At 48.3% G+C, this 18999-nt stretch overlaps 1 protein-coding gene across 1 annotated transcript in view; it reads right to left on the bottom strand.

Moving 5' to 3' along the window:
* Positions 1-18999, bottom strand: part of EXD3 (exonuclease 3'-5' domain containing 3) — a 162408-nt gene that overhangs the window by 111587 nt on the left and 31822 nt on the right. Inside the window, 2 exon segments of the mRNA XM_061353050.1 lie at positions 228-363; positions 3967-4133. Coding sequence (XP_061209034.1) covers positions 228-363; positions 3967-4133 — 303 coding nt within the window.

Consider the following 18999-nt stretch of genomic DNA (forward strand, 5'->3'; position numbering starts at 1 on the left):
CTTCCATAGCACTTCCATAACTTTCCGAGTTAGCCCTGCAGGGACCTTTCCTGGCACAACAATTCCCAATGTGTTGCCCAAACTGGACAAGCCTAAGGGAAGCAGCTGTTCTTGACTTGAGGAGGGAGATATTTCATGCCAGTGGCCCACATTCAACCCTGTGACCCAGCCTGCTGTGGAGTTTCTGCTCCTTGACCCTGCAAAGTAAATACCAGAGTAACACTCACCTGCAGCACCTTTTCCCAGCACTGCAGCATCTCTTCCCATGTCTGCAGGAGGTGAATATTTGCCCGTGGAATGGGAAGTTGGTAATAGTCCTTCTTCTTACTCCGTTCATAATTATCTACTGCGACTTCTTCAACTCTGCACAGAATCAGATGCAACAGCTTTAGGCCATGTAATGAGAAGAAATCCTGGACTGGAGGAACATCAGAATCTTAAGCTCCTTATTTCCTCCCCTAGCCCTCCATCTGCCCATGGCACTCAACTCTCTCACCCTCTCTTTTCTCACTTCCCCTACAATCCCAGTCTCTTTCATCCTCTCTCTCAATTCCTGTTACACAATGGCTCTGAACCCAAGATCTCACCACACACACGCACTGTGCCCACTGCAGAGAGCACCCAGCCCCAGACACTTGCTGGAGCCCAAGTCCCCAGCCCTAACTTCAGTGCTCAGCTCTGCTTCCCAGAACTGACTCAACATGGATGATAAAGTTGGGCAGCTCTTTCCACATCCAAAGGTAACACATTTTAGATTTACTGCTTTTTGCCATAGAGGTTAACATGGAAGTCTGCTGGCTCCCACAGCGTAACACAACAAAGTCAGGTCTGACCAGTGCTCTGTCCAAACGGGAGCTTCACACTTCTCCACAGCACAAACTGCCTCCATAAGACTCTCTGACTGCTCCACACCAAGGTCACTGCCAGCTAGGAATGAGCGAATCTGCCTCATCATTTCATAGTGCAACAGCCTGGGAAGGCTTCAGGATCTCCCTGATGCCATCCAGCATCTCCTCCATCCCCTTCCCTGTGAAATGTCCACAAAGGCTGCACAAGAACATTTGTCCTGCATTGCACAGGGATTAAATGAGAAAAGCTCAGAAATAGTTTCAAACCCACCTAGATTTAGAGGAAGGCAGCCCCAGAGTGAGCCTGCGCTGCACCCTGCACTTAGCTTTCAGATGGCGCCGTGCAGAGAAAACCAGTATCTGTGATGGATACCCTGGGAATGCTGGGAGACGCAGGCACGAGCTAACTGACTTCCTATGGCAGGATCTTACACAGCGAAGCGCGGCAGAGACTCTTGCAGTGGCCCTGGCGCTGGGAGGTCAGCACCTTGCTGGGGTGCCTCAGCCAGATGAAGCAATCAGAGGAAAGCAACTAATGACAAATATCCAGCTATTCTGGACATGTCACAGATTTCTGGATAGTCTCTTTTCCATAAAGGTTTGAAAGAGTTTATTAGGTGAGGAACTATTTACTAACCTCCTGTTTAGGGGCCTGTGTGACTAATTCTGTAGCACAGCAGCTTCCACTGTACAAACACTCTTTCCTGGGGGTTTGTGTGCATGGGGAAGTCAATATTTGTGTAAGGTATTTAATGAAGGGGTGCAGCCTCGGGTCTCCAGCAATATTCTCACCTGCAGAGATCAGGAGCCACACATGGTGTGAGCAGTGGCAGAGCTGATGTCATTTATATGCTGGTACCACCTTGTTCTCTGCAATGTGAACATCCTCCCTGGGAACCTGCTGCTTTGTTAGCTCAACAGATAAGGCAGGCAGACTGTTTGACTGGGTTCCATGGCTCTGCTGACTTGACAACAGCTACTACAGCAGGTGTAGGACGGGATGAGTAAAAGGGATTTACCCAACCAGCACAGCTCCTCGTGAGCAGCAGAGCACATCCCAGTCCGCATGCCTCCACTCCACCAGCACACAACACAGGATTCCCAGGGCACAGGGATGATGTGATGGTTTTTATCCTTCTAGATGTAGAGAGTCTGTGGCTAAATCACACTCCTGCTAACCAGCCCTCTGTGTTTTGAGGGATTATCCCTCGTGCAAAACCCTTGTGGTTACCAGCTGGTGGTTGGTGCAGCTTTAGGAGGGAGGAAGAGGGCAGCTCCAGCAGTGCACCAGAGCAAAGCAGAAGCATGCCCTAGACACACAAGAGTTTCCTGTGCTCCAAGAAAGCTGTGTCCACCTGCAGAAGTGGGCTTTGCAGATGGTGTTTCCAGTGTGATTACATCTGTGTAATGTTTCCTGAGGTTACATGGGGCTGTCCTGAGGTTACATGGGTGCCCAGAGGAACTGCGGTTGCCCCATCCCTGGCAGTGTTCAAGGCCAGGTTGGGCAGAGCCTTGGGTGACCTGGTTTAGGGTGAGGTGTCCCTGCCCATGGCAGGGGGGCTGGAACTGGATGGTCTTAAGGTCCTTTCCAACCCTAACTATTCTATGATTCGATGACCCTCATGCAGCACCATCTGCAAGCTCTGCAGCTCCCCAGGGCAGGTGTGCAGGCCTTTCTGAAGGGAAAATAAAAGGTTTAAAAAAGGGTGCCAAACGTGGCTATCTGAATAACCTGCTTAAACACCTTGTGGACAGAGTCACCAAAGTATGGAGATACAGCACCATTCAAATGAGTGTAAATGTGAACTACTGGGGCTCAGCAAATCGCTTCCATTAAGACCTTTTTTCACATACAACCTTTCTTCCTCCCCATAGCGGAGCTGAGCAACTGCCTGGGATATTGGTATATGGAAATCTTGGCCATTTTCTCAAAGAGACACAGCACAGAAGACCCAGAACCAAAACTACAAAGCCCTGCTACTTTGCCAGCTCTGGTGTGCTGTGGGGATCAGACACCGCTGCCAGTACTTTAGGTGGCCTGTATGTGCCTTCCTACGTTTGCAGTCTCCTTCCAACTTCACACAGCTTTATCTCCATACAGCATGGAACCTGGCCACCCTCTTCCCTCCATCCTTCCCCTCTGCTCCTCCTACACCAGCAGGTTCACAGAGATCCTTGACTGGGGCTGTTTGCATAGCTCTGTGCACTTGAAATCAAGGAGTTGTGAGAACACTTCTCAATATAAGGAGTTTTCAATCCCTTTTTTTTACTCTGCCTTTGTACTATTGCTTCAGGTCATGCCCCAGGATGAAGCTCCCATCAGGGGAGGAACTGCAGCTACTGCAGGCTGATGTGCTGCACACAACATGGGGGTCCCAGGGCAGGAGAGGAACCATGGCACTGGGTTACTGGGGTTGCAATAGAGGAGGAAAAGGGGACAGAGGCTAATCAGGGGGCTAAGGGCTTCTTAAGTTCACTTTGCAGCTTTGTGTCAGTGAGTCTGTTACTATCCCAAATTCAATTAGTGCAACTCTTCTGGGATCTGACCCCAAATGTCAAAAATTCCCATTACTTCTAAAAGCTTCGGATGAAGCAAAAATTACAGACTGGGATGAAAAATGGCTTCTGAGCTGTCAATGGAGGGAGAAAATAAATGCAGTAGAAAAATCTAAGGAACTTTAAAATGAGTTCCTTGGTTATAAGTCTCCTAAAAGGCATTAAAACAGAACACAGTACAGTGGGGATCAGAGTACAGAAAACTATGATAGACACGTAATCAGCTCAGTAGAATAGACGCATACTCAGGTAGTAAACACATCATCTCATCTGCCCTGTTGATCTGGCAGAGGATGTCTGAAGACCCCCCTGCAGCACACAGCAATCTCATACGGCTTCTAAGTACTCAGGAGTGAGTTTAAAATGTACCTTCACAGCCATTTCCAGGCTGATGAGAGGCAAACGCAGCATGTACATGGCTCACATGTGATCTGAGTAAATGGAGGAAGATTCTGCAAAATCATCTCCCCAAGGAAACATTATGGAAGGTTACCTTCAGCAAATATGCAGTCTTTGTATTATAAGTGGTCTACATGGAAAAGGCACGAAACAGAGTATTTACCTCTCTTGGATCTGAAGCTTTTGAAGCTCATCAGCTACTCTGCAAGGCAGCATCTCCTTGGGCAAATTGCAGCGTTGGGCCCATCTTGCTGCTGTGTTCAGATCACAGTAACTGGTGAGCAGCTGTATCAGGTGTCCTTGAAGCCATCGATTCTCTCCAACTGTGCTCTGAAAGGGGAATCAAGGGACAAGGAAGACTGTCAGAGCAATTTCCACCATGGGTGTTTCTACCCCCAAGAAGACAGCATGCCCAGCGGCCCTGGACTAGTGCAGGAAGGGACAAGAACCCTCTCACTGCAGGAGTGGTGTTGTACAAACCCAGTTAGTGCTGTACTTCTCTGCCAAGAGATGAAGAGCAGATACTTCAACTGACAGCTCATCAGGGTACCTGGGACCCCTTGTCAGCGCAGCTATTTGCTCAGGGAACACCACTTTGCAGGTGTGGCACAGAGAAGCAAGGGTAAAGCAATACTATTGTGTGTGACCGAAGATTAGCATTTTATTTGCTCAGATGGTAATTATATTAAGCAAAATCAGACCAAGTGACTAACCAGACAGTAAAGGTTTTTGGGCTCATTATGCATGCAGGCAATTCATACAATCCCAGCCTAGTTTGTGTTGGAAGGGACCTTAAAGCTCATCAAGTTCTACCCTTGCCACGGGCAGGGACCCCTTCCACTGGAGCAGCTTGCTCCAAGCCCCTGTGTCCAACCTGGCCTTGAGCACTGCCAGGGATGGGGCAGCCACAGCTTCTCTGGGCACCCTGTGCCAGCGCCTCAGCACCCTCACAGGGAAGAGCTTCTGCCTAAGAGCTCAGCTCAGTCTCCCCTCGGGCAGGTTCAAGCCATTCCCCTTGGCCTGTCCCTACAGGCCCTTGTCCCAAGCCCCTCTCCAGCTTTCCTGCAGCCCCTTTAGGCACTGGAGCTGCTCTAAGGTCTCCCCTTCAGGAGCCTTCTCTTCTCCAGGCTGCCCCAGCCCAGCTCTCTCAGCCTGGCTCCAGAGCAGAGCTGCTCCAGCCCTCACAGCATCTCCATGGCCTCCTCTGGCCTCACTCCAACAGCTCCACGTCCCTCTTGTGCTGCTGCCCCAGAGCTGGATCAGGGCTGCAGGGGGGGGTCTCCCCAGAGCACAGCAGAGGGGCAGGATCCCCTCCCTGAGCTGCTGCTCACGCTCTGGGGGTGCAGCCCAGCACACATGAAGGGTTCGGGGCTCAAGGGCACACTGAAGTGCATCCAGTCTCCCCCAGCCTGTGTTTGTGCTTGTCCCAGAGCCCCTCAGCCAGCTGAACAGTTCACTCCTCTCACCAGAGTGATTTACACATGAATCTACCTTAGAAGTACATATTGCCAAGAACACTTAATTGCCAAAACAAGTTGAAGCTGCATGGAGGATCAGGATCTGGATGGATATGTAATGATATGACTATATTGCTGCAGGCACCACCACCAAGTATTTTTCAGTGTGGTAAAATGCTCAGATACGCACTGAAAGTCCATCCCCACCCTGCACACATGCCCCTGCCCCCTCTCCCTCCTTCACTGCCACCATGCAGTGCTTGTAGGGCAGAGGCTGCTCCCAGGGACCCCAGGCACCTTCCTCTTCCTCCCTGCGTGTACAAACACAGGCGGGCTGGGTGGGAGGCTGGGGCCACGGGGCCTCATTCCTCACATTCCTTCAGTAACCAGAAGGTGAGAAGTTGTCTTCAAAGCAGACACCCTGCACAGGGATCAGGAAATGAACCTGCTGATGGCCCCAAGGGGAAAGGGAAGGAAAAAAGAAAGCACAAAAGGAATGACCCACCCCAGAGAGATGCAGGAGGGGGTAGAGGCTTGGAAGAAAAGCCATGGCGAAATCCAGCATCCCAGGGAGTGCAAGGAGAAGCCAGCCTGCTCCCAAAAACTGCAGCCTCAGCACGAATCTGCACCCCTGTGCCTATGCCAAATGCCAAACCACATTTCTTCTCATGGATATGGGGGGTACAGTGTTACTGCTGCTCCTAAGAAGCTGGTGGCTCAGCAAGGAGCTGGGGTCAGCGGGATGGGGGTCCAGCAGTTAAGCAGAAGCTCAGTTGTGGGGAGAAGCAGGAAAGGGAACAGAGGGAAGGGGCAGAGCAGGGCAGGACAAGCTCTCATGGTAACACTGCATTTCCCCCTGAATTTCTCCCCCTGGCCATGCCAGTCCTCATACATGTGCATCTCTATCATTTGTGCTTCATGCAGCTGAACTCAGCCAAGCACCTAACACCCGAGGGGGCTTTGAACCACTCCTGCTGTGTCTGCCAAGCCACTCCTCAGAGTCCTTCCCCAGAAGAACATACTTTCTTATTAACACCCCAGAGCAATCCCCCCTTGTAGCTTCCCCCGTGTCCATCCTATTGTCTCTGCCTTTTTTCTAGAGCACAAACTCTTCGGGCTGGATCTCTCTTCAGTTCACCCTGAGTAAATGCTTCATAAATCTCATCGGGGCAGCTCAGTCCTCGCAATAATGAGGTGCAGACTGCTATTTTTTTTCTCTTTTTAATTTTAATGATAACAGATTTATTCTTTCAGCTACAAACCCAGCTCTGGACAGAAGGTCACCCTCTCCAGAGATATTCCATCTTGCGTTCTGAAATGGAAAATAGCTTTGTTTGGTTTTCACTGACAAAAACCCCAACACTGCTCTAAAGGGAAAAGGCTTCCACCGCAACAGCTCTGCAAGCAGCAGGAATGTGGAAACTCTGGCCCCGGAAGATGTGGGCACAGATGCAGACAGAAATGTTTCACTAGGGATGACATTTCATGGGTTTTGTTGTCAGTAAATGAACACTTCAAGGGGAAACCAGCAGAGTTGTTCTGATCCCACCAGCGACAGCTCTGAGCAGGAAAAGATGATATTAACGTGAGCCTTGGTTATGTCCCTCTCTGAATGTTCTTTAATCCATAGGTGCACACAAAAACTCCTGACATCAACAATGAGCCATGATTAAAGCTTTCCAAAATGAAAGCTGCAGATTACCTACCCGTAAATCCTGTTCCTCCCCAGCCAAATGCTTCACAAAGCTCACAACAACCAGTGCAGGGCGACCTGAGGAATGTCCTGATCTTAACCCACAGCATCAGCAATCACATTGTTATCAATCATTTTGGATATATATATATACAATAGCCAGTATCTCCTTTGGAAGCCACCCGAGACTACTTCTATCTGTATGTGTTGAGTTGTATGTGGATACAACTCTCTGCTTTCCCTCAATAACCTTTACCAGAGAGTGAAGTTATTCACACCAGTGACACTGGCTATTTGCAGAGTCAGGTTTTCATTTATGTTTTGAATGTCTTGGCCAATTTCCCCTGTTTTCAAGTGCTTCCAGAATCAACAACAACAAAAAAAAATCCTGTTAGCGCAGAGAAAATGTCAAGCAGAGTATTTCAGAGCCAGCAACTTTCAAAGGGGGAAAGGAACCTGGCCTTTGAAAGGAAAAAACCACTGTAAGCACTGGAGGATACTAACAGCATTCTTAAACTCACTGTGGTGACACCTCTGTTTAAAGACTCCTGGATTTCATAGAATCATAGAATGGTTTGGGTTAGAAAGGACCTTAAGATCATCCAGTTCCAACCTCCAATTTCCTTGCTACTTTATGTTATTTGCGCTTGAGATTTCTGTTTTGAAGTTCACATCATTTGCATTCCATGGAGAGATGCTGCAGTAGCACTTCACCATTGAAGGGAAGTCCTCTGTGCATGAGATCAGAGCTGGGACTCTTTGTGCCAGCTCAGACCAGGGTCGTAGCCTGTTCTGTGTGAGAAGGGGGATCCTGACTTGTGGATATCCTACCTGGGCGGCACTTGGATAAGAGATGCCAATTTTAGCCAACCTTACAAGGGTTTCTCATGAAAGCCACTCACCCACAGCCAATGCATAAAGAGAAGCATGAGAAAGCTGTGCCTGCTCACCACTGGAGCTGCTCTCTCACAGGCACTGCCTGCTCAGATGCACTAATTTATGAACTGAAGAACAAAATAGGCTCCATTCATATCCCAGAAGGCTGATTTTCAGATAGCAATCAGTGCGTCACTGACAGAGCCACACTTCAGTGTTCTGGAGGCCATTACCACATCAATGGCGGGGAAGTGGTCTTTCTTCTCTCTCAACAAAGCTTTGGCAATGGGGCTTCCTAGGGCATGTTCACACTACCTAGCTTCAGCTTTGTGAATCAGGAGACTCAGCTTCCCAGTCTCCAGATGCAATCAGCTCTTCCAAAAGGCAATTCAGAGGAGTCTAACTTACGATATCACTTGAACCAATCAAGGCAAAGGCAGCTCTTAAAGCCAACTTGTTACTGTAGTGGGGCTCCTCACAAGGAGCTTTTTGTTCCTGGGCAACCTGAATGAAGCCATGAGCTTGTGATGAGTGGCCAGGACAAGTTCTGGTTTTTCTCTCTGTACTCACTCAATCTCACCAATGCAATTTCTCATTCAGAAGTTCAGGCACCACTACCAAAGGGCAGGAAGAAGACAAGAAATGTATGGCTTGTGTGTTAAACATTGCCTGGCCACCTGCACATCCAGCTGTGCTCCACCAGCAGCGTGATGGCAGTGATGACTCCCCTCTCCTCTGCACTTGTGACACCACACCAGGATATGGGGCCTAGGCTTGGTACCTCAGTGTAAAAGAGGTGCTGGGGCCCCAAACACAAGAGGGACATGGAACTGCTCAAGCAAGTCCAGAGGAGGCCATGAAGATGGCCAAGGGCCCTAAGGGCTGGAGTAGCTCTGCTCTGGAGACAGGCTGAGAGAGCTGGGCTGGGTCAACCTAGGGAAGGCTAAGTTGGGGCATATGGGGGATTATAATCACCCTCTTCAATTTTATCATGGGGGAACATAGAGAATATGGAGTCAGATCCTTTCAGAAATACCAGCCAGGTCTAAAGGAGAAGAATGGTGACTGAGAGTGGCTAAACACTGCATCGGTTCCAGAGGGACTGTGGAACCAGGCAGGGCCCTGCAACACCTTGTTGGCCCTCCTTTGAGCAGGAGAGCAAAGAAGAGACCTCCACATGCTCCTTCAAGTGAAGTGAGCCTTGATTCTGTGACCAGCACTGCTGTGCACTGCTCAGCACCAAGGCTCGTCCCCACACAGACAGGCGGCTTCTCACAGTGACTGCTGCTTTCAAGTTCCAAGCACCTCCAGGGCAAAGAACACCCAAGATCTCATCTACCAGAATATAGGATGGTCCTGATCGTGCTCAACAATGCTACACAGAGATCCAAACACACTTCCTGCAGTGGGAGTCTTTCCAAACTGCTGTCAGGCAACCCCCAAGGGAAGTAATTCATCTTCACCAGATGAAGTCATCATGTCTCCAGAATCTGCTCATACTGCTACAATGAGAGAAGGTGTACAGCAGAGACAGAGAACAAACTCTGCTTCCAAAGCAGGCTGAGCCATTTTCCTAAACACAGCATTGGACATCCTTCATACAACCTTCCCCCAACGCACAGAGCCACTGTCTGCTGGCAATGGCTCCACCTCACAGCACATGACACTTCCTGCACACAGTACTTGACTTCAGTGGATCTGGCATGATCATTACCGTGTCCAGCTCTGAAGGCCTCAGGACATGAAAGCCATGGAGCTGTTGGAGATGGTCCTTAGGAGAGCCACAGAAATGATCAGATGGATGGAGCACCTCTGCTGTGAGGAACGGCTGAGAGAGTTGGGGTTGTTCAGGCTGGAGAAAAGGAGACTCCAGGGAGACCTTATTGTGGCCTTTCAGCACTTAAAAGGGGCCTATAGGAAAGTTAGGGAGAGACTTTTTAGCAGGGCCTGTTGCAATAGGATGAGGGGTGATGGGTTTAAAAGAGGGAGATTAAGGCTGGGTATCAGGAAGAAATTCTTTACAATGGGAGTGGTAAAACACTGGCACAGGTTGCCCAGAGAGGTGGTGGATGCCCCATCCCTGGAGACATCCCAGGCCAGGCTGGATGTGGTTCTGAGAAACCTGATGTAGTTGGAGATGCCCCTGCTCATTGCAGGGGTTGGACTAGAGGAGCTTTGAAGGTCCCTTCCAACCCAAACTGTTCTGTGATCCTATGACTGCCAGATCTCACTTCAGTGGCTGACCTCAACATGATGTCAATGTTTCTTGGCTGGAGAGGGCACAAGCCTGGACATAAACTGAGGTTTGATGGAAAAGGTGTGATACTCTCTAACATTGCTCCTAACTGCCCAGGTGAATTGCCGGGCACACAATGCCCTAGATGCTTCAGGACATCATTGGGTTTAGTGCAGTGGACCCCACAATACATCTGTAAGATGGCAAAGCTCAGCACTGGCACTGAACCACATCACCCCCCCACGTGCAAACGCAGCCGCTTAAATACTGTCCTGAAGAATTCAGCTCTTACTGCCTGGTGTGGCAGAGCTGCTGTGCCTGAGAATGGCATTAGTGAGGGGATCCCCTCATCCCTCCGCTCCTCACTGTGGGTGATGGTACCCGTCAGCCACCACCACCTGTCCTCAGGGTCACAGCTGAAGCCCATGGTTGTGTTCAGCAGTGTAGGTGTAGCCTGACCCTTTGGGGACTTTCCCAGGGGGAAGATCAGAACTTTCCTTTTTATTTTAATCCACAATTAAGTAATTTTCCTCAACTACATCCTGTAATAACTCCAGGAACGCTGATACACAAAATCAGGGTGCCTTCACCTGCAATACTTGTTCTCTCCACAGCTTGTCCAGGGAATGTCATACGCATATGCCTTTAATGAGCTATGGAGTCAGGCTAACCCGATCACAATAACTTCTGTCTGGAGAGAGAAATTAACTGCATGCCATCCATGACAACAAAAACATAGTTCCTTAACAAACAGACTAAGGGCACTTCACACTACTTGCTTTCTAAGATATTTCTTTTTCCTTCCCGTCAGTGTGAAGCCTGTCCTGAGGGTCTGTGTTTCTCCCTGGAATCCCTTTCTCACAATCACTGCAGAGGCGTCTTCTGAATTCCAACCTAACCCTGGCCCCAGAGCTGTTGAATATTATTCATCCCAGGGATCAGCAAAGGACCAAGGACTTGTTCTGCATACATAAGCCACACAGTTTTGACATGCTTCCAGATTTCTCACACCTCTTGGTCCCACGATGGCAGGCTGGAGATATTTTCTGGGAGCATTCCAGCACTTGGCAAGACTGAAGATGAATGAGGATGGGGAAATTGGCCAAACTCTTTCAGAGCACAAAGTAGTATGTTACTTATCACAGTAGATGCTTTGTCTAAGTCCAATAACACAGTGCATTGAAGACAAACTGGCAACCCTTTTCTTCCCAATGTATTCTGAAGTAGCATTTATCTACCCGCCTTTTGTCATTATGTCACACACACACATGAACAGAGTGTCCCTGTGGTAAATGGCAAACTGTGCTCTCCAGCTTAAGAAAGTGAGGGCTCCCTGCACATGAGGTGACCGGCACTGCTGCTGAGGTTCACTGCGCCTCTCCAGGGTTCTTCAATCATACCACGGGGTCTGCCTGCAGGATCTCCACTCCAGCGACAAATACACAGCCAGGGACCGCAGCGGCAGCCGCACGGGGACAGGGCCTGACACCAGTGTGGGGACAGGACCAGGGAACTACAACACTGTTCACACCGGGACCCTGGGAGCTGCCCGTGTGGGAAGAGGAAGAGCCTGCAGGAACGAAACCACGACACTGAGTCTCCAGTGCTGCTGTGAACTCGACAGTTCAGGGATGTCTGTAGGGATGGACATGGGCTGGAGCCACCACAACACCTTCCCATTTGTTGTGGATAGCTCGAATACTCACCCTAACGAGCTAAACCAGTACAACAATTAACTCAGCCAGGCACTGAATTCCATGTTCCCATACCCAGTGAGAATTCATAAGCTCTATATTCCTTTCCAAAGTGCTGTGGGATTCCAGCACACTGACCCCCCAGCAGGGCAGGAGGATTTACTGCTCAGGTCCAGCCTGTGTCAGCTCCCCATGGCCGATGCAGCCTTCAGGAGGAAGGATCTGCAGATGAGAGAAGAGCCTCAGAAACCTCTTTCTTGTTCTCTCCCTGCTTACACGCTCCCTGCTCAGGTCAAGTTCCAAGTCATGAGGAAAAGCAGCAAAGCAGGAATCTCCCATTACTTGGTGCTGGCTCCATATTAACAGCTTTCTACAGGGGTCCTCCTAGACCAGGATGCATCGTTACTCTGCCCCCACTGATTCCTGATGCACGTCAATTCCTCTCAGATCTGCATTTTCTTATGGAAATAGCTGCATGAAAGACTAGTCATCAAAGAACTCCAGGTTCTCACCTCTATCACTACTTTAATTAAAAGGCCTGTGAGCCCAAAGTGGAATTAAGCTAAAATCTCCTGTGTTTATTGCCAAAGAACAGAAGCAGCAAGGTAATTTCTTTGCTTTCTTTTTAATCCAGCCTTGAGTTTCACTGACCTACAAGAAAGCTGGAGAGGGGCTTGGGACAAGGGCCTGTAGGGACAGGCCAAGGGGAATGGCTTGAACCTGCCCGAGGGGAGACTGAGCTGAGCTCTTAGGCAGAAGCTCTTCCCTGTGAGGGTGCTGAGGCGCTGGCACAGGGTGCCCAGAGAAGCTGTGGCTGCCCCATCCCTGGCAGTGCTCAAGGCCAGGTTGGACACAGGGGCTTGGAGCAAGCTGCTCCAGTGGAAGGGGTCCCTGCCCATGGCAGGGGTTGGAGCTGGAGGAGCTTTAAGGTCCCTTCCAACACAAACCAGGCTGGGATTCTATGATTCTATTCATCAGACATCCTTGGTCTCCGCCTGTGCTTCTCTTCTAGGCAGGTTTCTGAGAGCTCTGACCTGCCATTGGAAGCCCTTCTCCAGGCCATGCTGGAACTTTCCACTGATGCTCACCATGGGCCATGTCATTCATATTCCTGAGCCTCACTGTGCCTTGTGTCCACACCTCACACTCTCCCTGACTCCACTCTGCTTATGGATCTGTTCCAGCTCAGGTCTGCTTCAGAATGCTTAGGAACTTGGGCTTAGGTTCTTTTCTCTCTAAGTACATGTTAATGTGGCATTCCCAGCAGGGGACATTTTTTCTCCTTAGGAAAGTCTTCAAAGTGAATAAGCAAAAATCCTGACAATGGAAATCCTCGCTCAGGAGCATGAACTCTTCCCGTCATTAGTCTACAAAAAATAGATGCCCACAGGAAAAACATGGGTTACCACTTACTTCTCTTTTACCAAGCACAAACCTCACTGGCTCCCAGCCAAAGCAAGAATAAAGTATCTTCCCAGGATCTTTACCAAAAGCAAAGCTTGGCAGTAGATTTTTCTCTCCTTTAATCTCTTTTGGTACATTTAAACTCCTGGTGTTTTTTGTTCTGAAGAAGAAATGCTTGAGAGGGTTGACTGAATGAACTCTGCAATTCACACCCTGGCAAATTGGACTGATTTCCGAAATCCATAATTACAACATTCCTCAGAGATATGCATTCTTTCAGCACAAACAAGGGAAGATTAGCTTCCTGTTTCTTCCCACTTACATGACTTCTCCGTCAAGAGGCACTTTTTTCATTCTAAACAATCCTCTGTTTGTGTGGTTCTCTTCTTGGCAGGGAACTGGTGAACTAATCTTGCCTAAAAGTATAAGACAGCCAAACTATCAATTGCAAATAGGCCGACTATCTTTGTGCAAGGCAGCTGATTTGCACAGGCCTTTAGAATCCAGTATCTATCCATGGAAGCACTCAGACAGGTACTGATTGATTACAGGGGTTTTAAATAATCTGGGATGATTCTTGAATGACCAGATAGTTTTACTGCTGCCTGGATAAGAACATGAGAGCGGACCTGTGAATATGTGCAAGGCTTAAGACTTCAGTACAACTGGGCAAACGTAGCCCCTTGCATCTGCACATCCCCAAGGATGCAGAAACTATCATAGGGCACGAGTATCATGGTGTCTCATGCCACAAAGCTGCAAACAAGAGTTGTCTCCCACTTGCAAACAGAATATGTGCAAAACCCTGTTTTTTCTCCCCTCCTGCTACCACAGGAAGCAGGCAAGCTCCATGTCCCATCCTCTTCTTGACCTTTCCCTGTTTCTGCTGCAGAGGCCGAGGTCAATGCTCTGGGTAGGGCTCCCTGTGTCTTGGAGTAAAAGAAACATGAGCATTTGCTTTTCAGTGAAGCTGTCCCAGTTTTAACTTTGCGATATCCAGTCCTATAGCTGATGCAGTTTGGAGTCAGTAACAGGTACCCTGGAAACGGCTATACTAGACTCCTGATGTAGCTCTTAAGGACCTTGGACATACTCCATGTTCCTATAAGGTTTTGGATGACATTTCTTCACACACTGCTTCCTACTCCGAAGATGCTTCTCCCATTTGGCCGAATTAAACACACCACCAGGGCACATTAGTGGAGTCTAACAGCTTGCTGATGCTTTTAACTCTTTAATCTAATAGTGACCTCTTAAACTGCAGCCATAAGCCAATTAGCCTCTTTTTTATACCATACCAAATCTCTTTCTGATGAAGTTATGCTGTCGAATGAATGCATGCTAGTGACAGAAATGTAATTACACTGCTTAGCAGCAACCTAGCCCTGCCTGGCTGCAGGGGGTTAGGGTCAGAAAGCACCTCTAACACACCAACACCGTTAAAGGAGATTCCTTTCTCCCCAGTGTGTTCTCTACAGTTTCCTCTCTTCACTCTCCAGAACTTAATATAGGCACATAAAGGCTATTTGGCCACAGCTTTTAAAACTGAAGTCCTGTGCTTTCACTGCCAGTCCCTCAGTGAAGCAGAAGGCAGACACGCAGCTCCCGTAAGCTTCTGCTGAATCCCCAGAACTTGGCCCTGGAGATCCCTACTTAGGGGGAGCGGATTTTCCAAAGTTCTTGAGCAAACCCATCTTCCATCAGTCCAGGGCAATTTTCTGGCTGACTTTTTAAGATGTTTTTGACAATGTGGTAGGCAGGATGGAAACCAACAGCAATTCTTGGCTTCTTTGTACCCACTGTAAGTTCTACCAGAATTCACTAGTATATTTGTGCTCAGCCACAATTCATGCATCTAGATGTGGCTGGATTTGTTACAACTACATACCATAATTAACATTAGGCACACCACGTCTTACAGAAAATAATCCTCTCAAAGCCAAGCAGGAGGTACATCTACATTTAACTGTATAGCTCATCCCTGATAGACTCTTCTTTAGATAGTCAGGCATGGAACACACTGCATGATTGCCTTTTCCCATGTATTTTTCCCCCAACAGCTGGGGGTTTGTTAAACGAGAAGTTCCCATTTCTTTTAGCCCAACAGTGCTAACTTCATTAGTACAGATGCATGTTTTACTGCTCTATTCAGGAGGCAGAACGTAACTGAAGAATTACGTTATGCTTTTCCTGAGCCAGTCACAGATGTGCCTGTTTTCTGCATCAGCCCTATCAGTAAGGCCTTTTGCTTTGCAACTCTGCTCTTATTTCAGCTATCAGTAAATATATGACACCATTTACAAACTGAACTGCAATACAGAAGGAAATCTATACTTTGCTGCTACTTTTATTGTCCAGTTTTCCATGGTTTAATATTCCCTTAGGTACAATATACTTTTACATCACGTTGTGTCTCTATGTTCTTCTCAGAGACCTCCAACAAGAACAGTAAATCTAAAGAAAAAGGCACAGGGCAAAAGCAGAGGCACTGCCAAAACACTCCCACCAGCACTGAGCTGCTGGTCAGTCCCTGAACAGAGGACAAAATGCAGGAAGAGGAATGAAAGGAGCAATGAGAGCAACGAGTGGACACTGGGGAAAGAAAAGCTGCCAGTTCTCAACTAATAGAAAGCAACTCCTGCAATCCTGGCTTCACAAGACAGACACCAGATCTGGAACCTGTCACTGGTCCAGGTCTAAATTCCATCTATTTTGCAAAAGGGTGAAAAAAATACCAAATAAAAACTTCTCTTTTTTAAACAGCAGCTGTTCGGAAGCTGCTTAAAGCTGTGGAGAGACAAATGCAATTCTTTTGCAGATACCTTCACAGGCAAACTGTAGGCAAAGAGAGGCTGGGAGCAGCTCCGGCACGTTTACCCACACACCCATACTCAGAGCTACCTGGCTCTAGTGGGATTGCTCCTCAGCTCAGGCACCCTGTTGCAGCAACACCAGTAGAACCATGAACATTTATTTCAGCTGATGATTCCTTCCTGAGATTTTAAGGGCCAGAAGGAACAAAATCAATCACCCGCTGGTTGTAATTTCCTGCTAAAAAGGAGGCCATAAATACTAGCAAGGGACTCACACAATGCCTGGTTAAACTAGGTTTGGTTTCTACCTTCCAGGAAAACAGCCAGTTGAGATTTGATGTCTGAGTGATGAAATCCATTATATCCCTGACTAAACAGTTCACTCAAACACAGAGACAAAGACAATTTGACATGCAGACTTCTCCCCAAAGACATGTCATTTATTAATCACCTCCTGAATATCATTCCCATTTGCATTGCACGCATTGCTTCATTCCCTACAGACACCAAGTTCCTTGCACTACAGGGATGTGGCTGTACTCAAAACAATCCTGAGGCAATTTGAAGGTTTGCCTAAACTGGGGAGTCCCTGGGAAGGACGCTCCATGTGGATAGCTGCAAAGTGGCCTATTTAACCTCTTGTCCTTATTACAGACTCCCCAGAGCAGGATTAACTGGCCAGGTGTTCCAGCCACAAACACTACAAACAATAATTGCATTCTGCCCTCTGAATTCCTCTTAAAAATTACCTCCTGGAGCACAACAACTATTGCATTTGATTCCAGAGGTGGCTCCATTTTCACTGAGGTCAAACTGGTCCTGTACAAACAGAGCGCATGAGGATCCTGGGAATTTTGGCAGTCAGAAACTCATTGGTTAAATAAATAAGGTGACAACAACTCCTTGCTGCAGTGTAAGATAATTGAAACCTATTAAGGACCAGGAATTGTCAAAGCTTTTCCAATGTGTTACACATAAAGGAGGGCATTTTGCTTTTATGCCTTCTGTTTGGGTAGATTTCTGACTATTAGCTGAATATTATCTGTCAAGTAGCATAACAACCCTAGAATGTCAGCGGAACTGGAGTTACACACTTGCTATGTGCTACCAGGATCTCCCCCCGAGCCACCCAGCGCAGGAGCTGGCACAGTGCTTCATTTTCATGGTCAGAATCTTAAAATAAGTCCGTTATCTCATTGTCACGGCTGGAGAAGGAGAAGAGATTAACTGCTGCTGCCTCTCCCAGCGCTGAGCGTGCTGAACAGCTGGCTCCAGGGCTCAGCTCCTGCCTTCTCATGCAAGACCAGAGCAGACAGCTCCAAAACAGGGGCCTGAAGAAGAGCAAGGGCCACTTCTCCAGGTGTTGTACCCCGGGACTTGTCTCTGTGCACAGGCAGGGTGTTTCCAACCATCACCTGGCAGAGGGCTCATGAGGAGGCCCCAGACCCAAGTACCATCTTTTCAAGCAACAGCACTTTTCCTAAGCAATTGGGGAACAATTTAAGATTTCCACATTTGAGGAATAAAGGGTTTCCCCATGCAAACACCAGCACAGAAGGTTTGATTTAGCAACAGAAGGCCTTTTGGCTCAAGGTCAGTAAAAGTGGAAGCACTACTTCACCACCTCACTGTCTTAGGCATGTTGCAAAGCAGCTGATCAGGACACTGACAGTCCTAAATCAACTCATTGGTTTTAACCCTCCCAACACTGATTCTAGTTATTGCCCCAAAGGAAGCTGTGCACCATTACCCTATTCAGCTCCACAGGAAAAAGAATTCCACGGCAAGAAGTCCAAATAAAGATAAGGACCAATGTACCCTGAGGTAACATTTTGAACTGTTCTGGTTAGCTCTGCTTCAGTCAAACTATTCCCTGCAAAAGTACTCTGGATGTTAAAATCATCGAGCAAGTGTTTGCCTTCTGGGCTGTAACTGTTCAGAAATCCCCATAATATTCTGTTATTCCCCCCGCACAACTACTCCAACCTTTCTTCATCAAGCTGAGACTGTTTCCTGTGTGTGGCATCAGGACCTCAGAGCTTCCCAGGCAGTGCTCTCCTCGCATGGATGGGCATAGTGCCCACGGGGAATGGACCAGACCTGAAGGGGTGTGGGAGTCCTCTGGCACTAACCACACAATCATGGAATGGTTTGGGCTGGAAGGGACCTTAAAGCTCCTCCAGCTCCAACCCCTACCATGGGCAGGGACCCCTTCCACTAGAGCATCTTGCTCCAAGCCCCTGTGTCCAATCTGGCCTTCATCAACAAATAACCTTAATCAACCAAGCTCAGCCTAAAAGGGCACAATTGCAAGATCACCTCCAAAACACCAGTGAGAACACTGCACACTAAAAGCAGTGCAGCAAAGTACCAGGCCCTCCTATTCCCAAGCCCTCAAACTGGAATCACCAAAACACATGTGTATGGTGCTGAGCTGTCCTCAGGCACCACAGAATCATGGAATTGTTGGGGTTGGAAAGGAGCAGCTGCCACCCGAGAAGGAAGTGCTCCTTGGTAGGTCCCATGTCACATTGCCAACCTCATGCAAGTATCTCAGATACTATCCAACACCTAAAGCACTGGCAGAGGTGACATTTGCAGTCAGAGTTGCTTTCCTACTATGCTCCTCCTAGACATTACTGTTCTGTGTGATCATTTTCTGAGCACTTGGCAGATGACTGAAAAATGCCTTCCATGCTTCTCAGTCTCAAAGTGATTCTGTCCTGCAGGAACAGGGAACATTCCAGGGAAACATCAGCATTCAATGAGCCCCTCCTGCTGCTGGCCAAGTGCTCTCTGCAGTCACTGGCAGACAACCCTGAACACATCTGACCAGAGCCATGTATCGCCTGCTCCATGCTTGCTCTCCCCAGTTCGCTCATCTCTATGCACCTGATTAAAGCTAGGAACAACATGAAGCATGACGAGATGGAAGCAGAAGGGCATACAGCAAAGCAGACAATTGGCTCATGCTCTGCCTCTTTTTTTCCTGCCTATCTACCATCAATACCCTCCACACCTTC

Source organism: Neopsephotus bourkii, unplaced genomic scaffold (genome assembly GCF_033783945.1).
Source record: "Neopsephotus bourkii isolate Nb327-2 ecotype Australia unplaced genomic scaffold, CSIRO-AGI_Nbou_v1 NB_659, whole genome shotgun sequence".
Lineage (NCBI taxonomy): Eukaryota > Metazoa > Chordata > Aves > Psittaciformes > Psittacidae > Neopsephotus > Neopsephotus bourkii.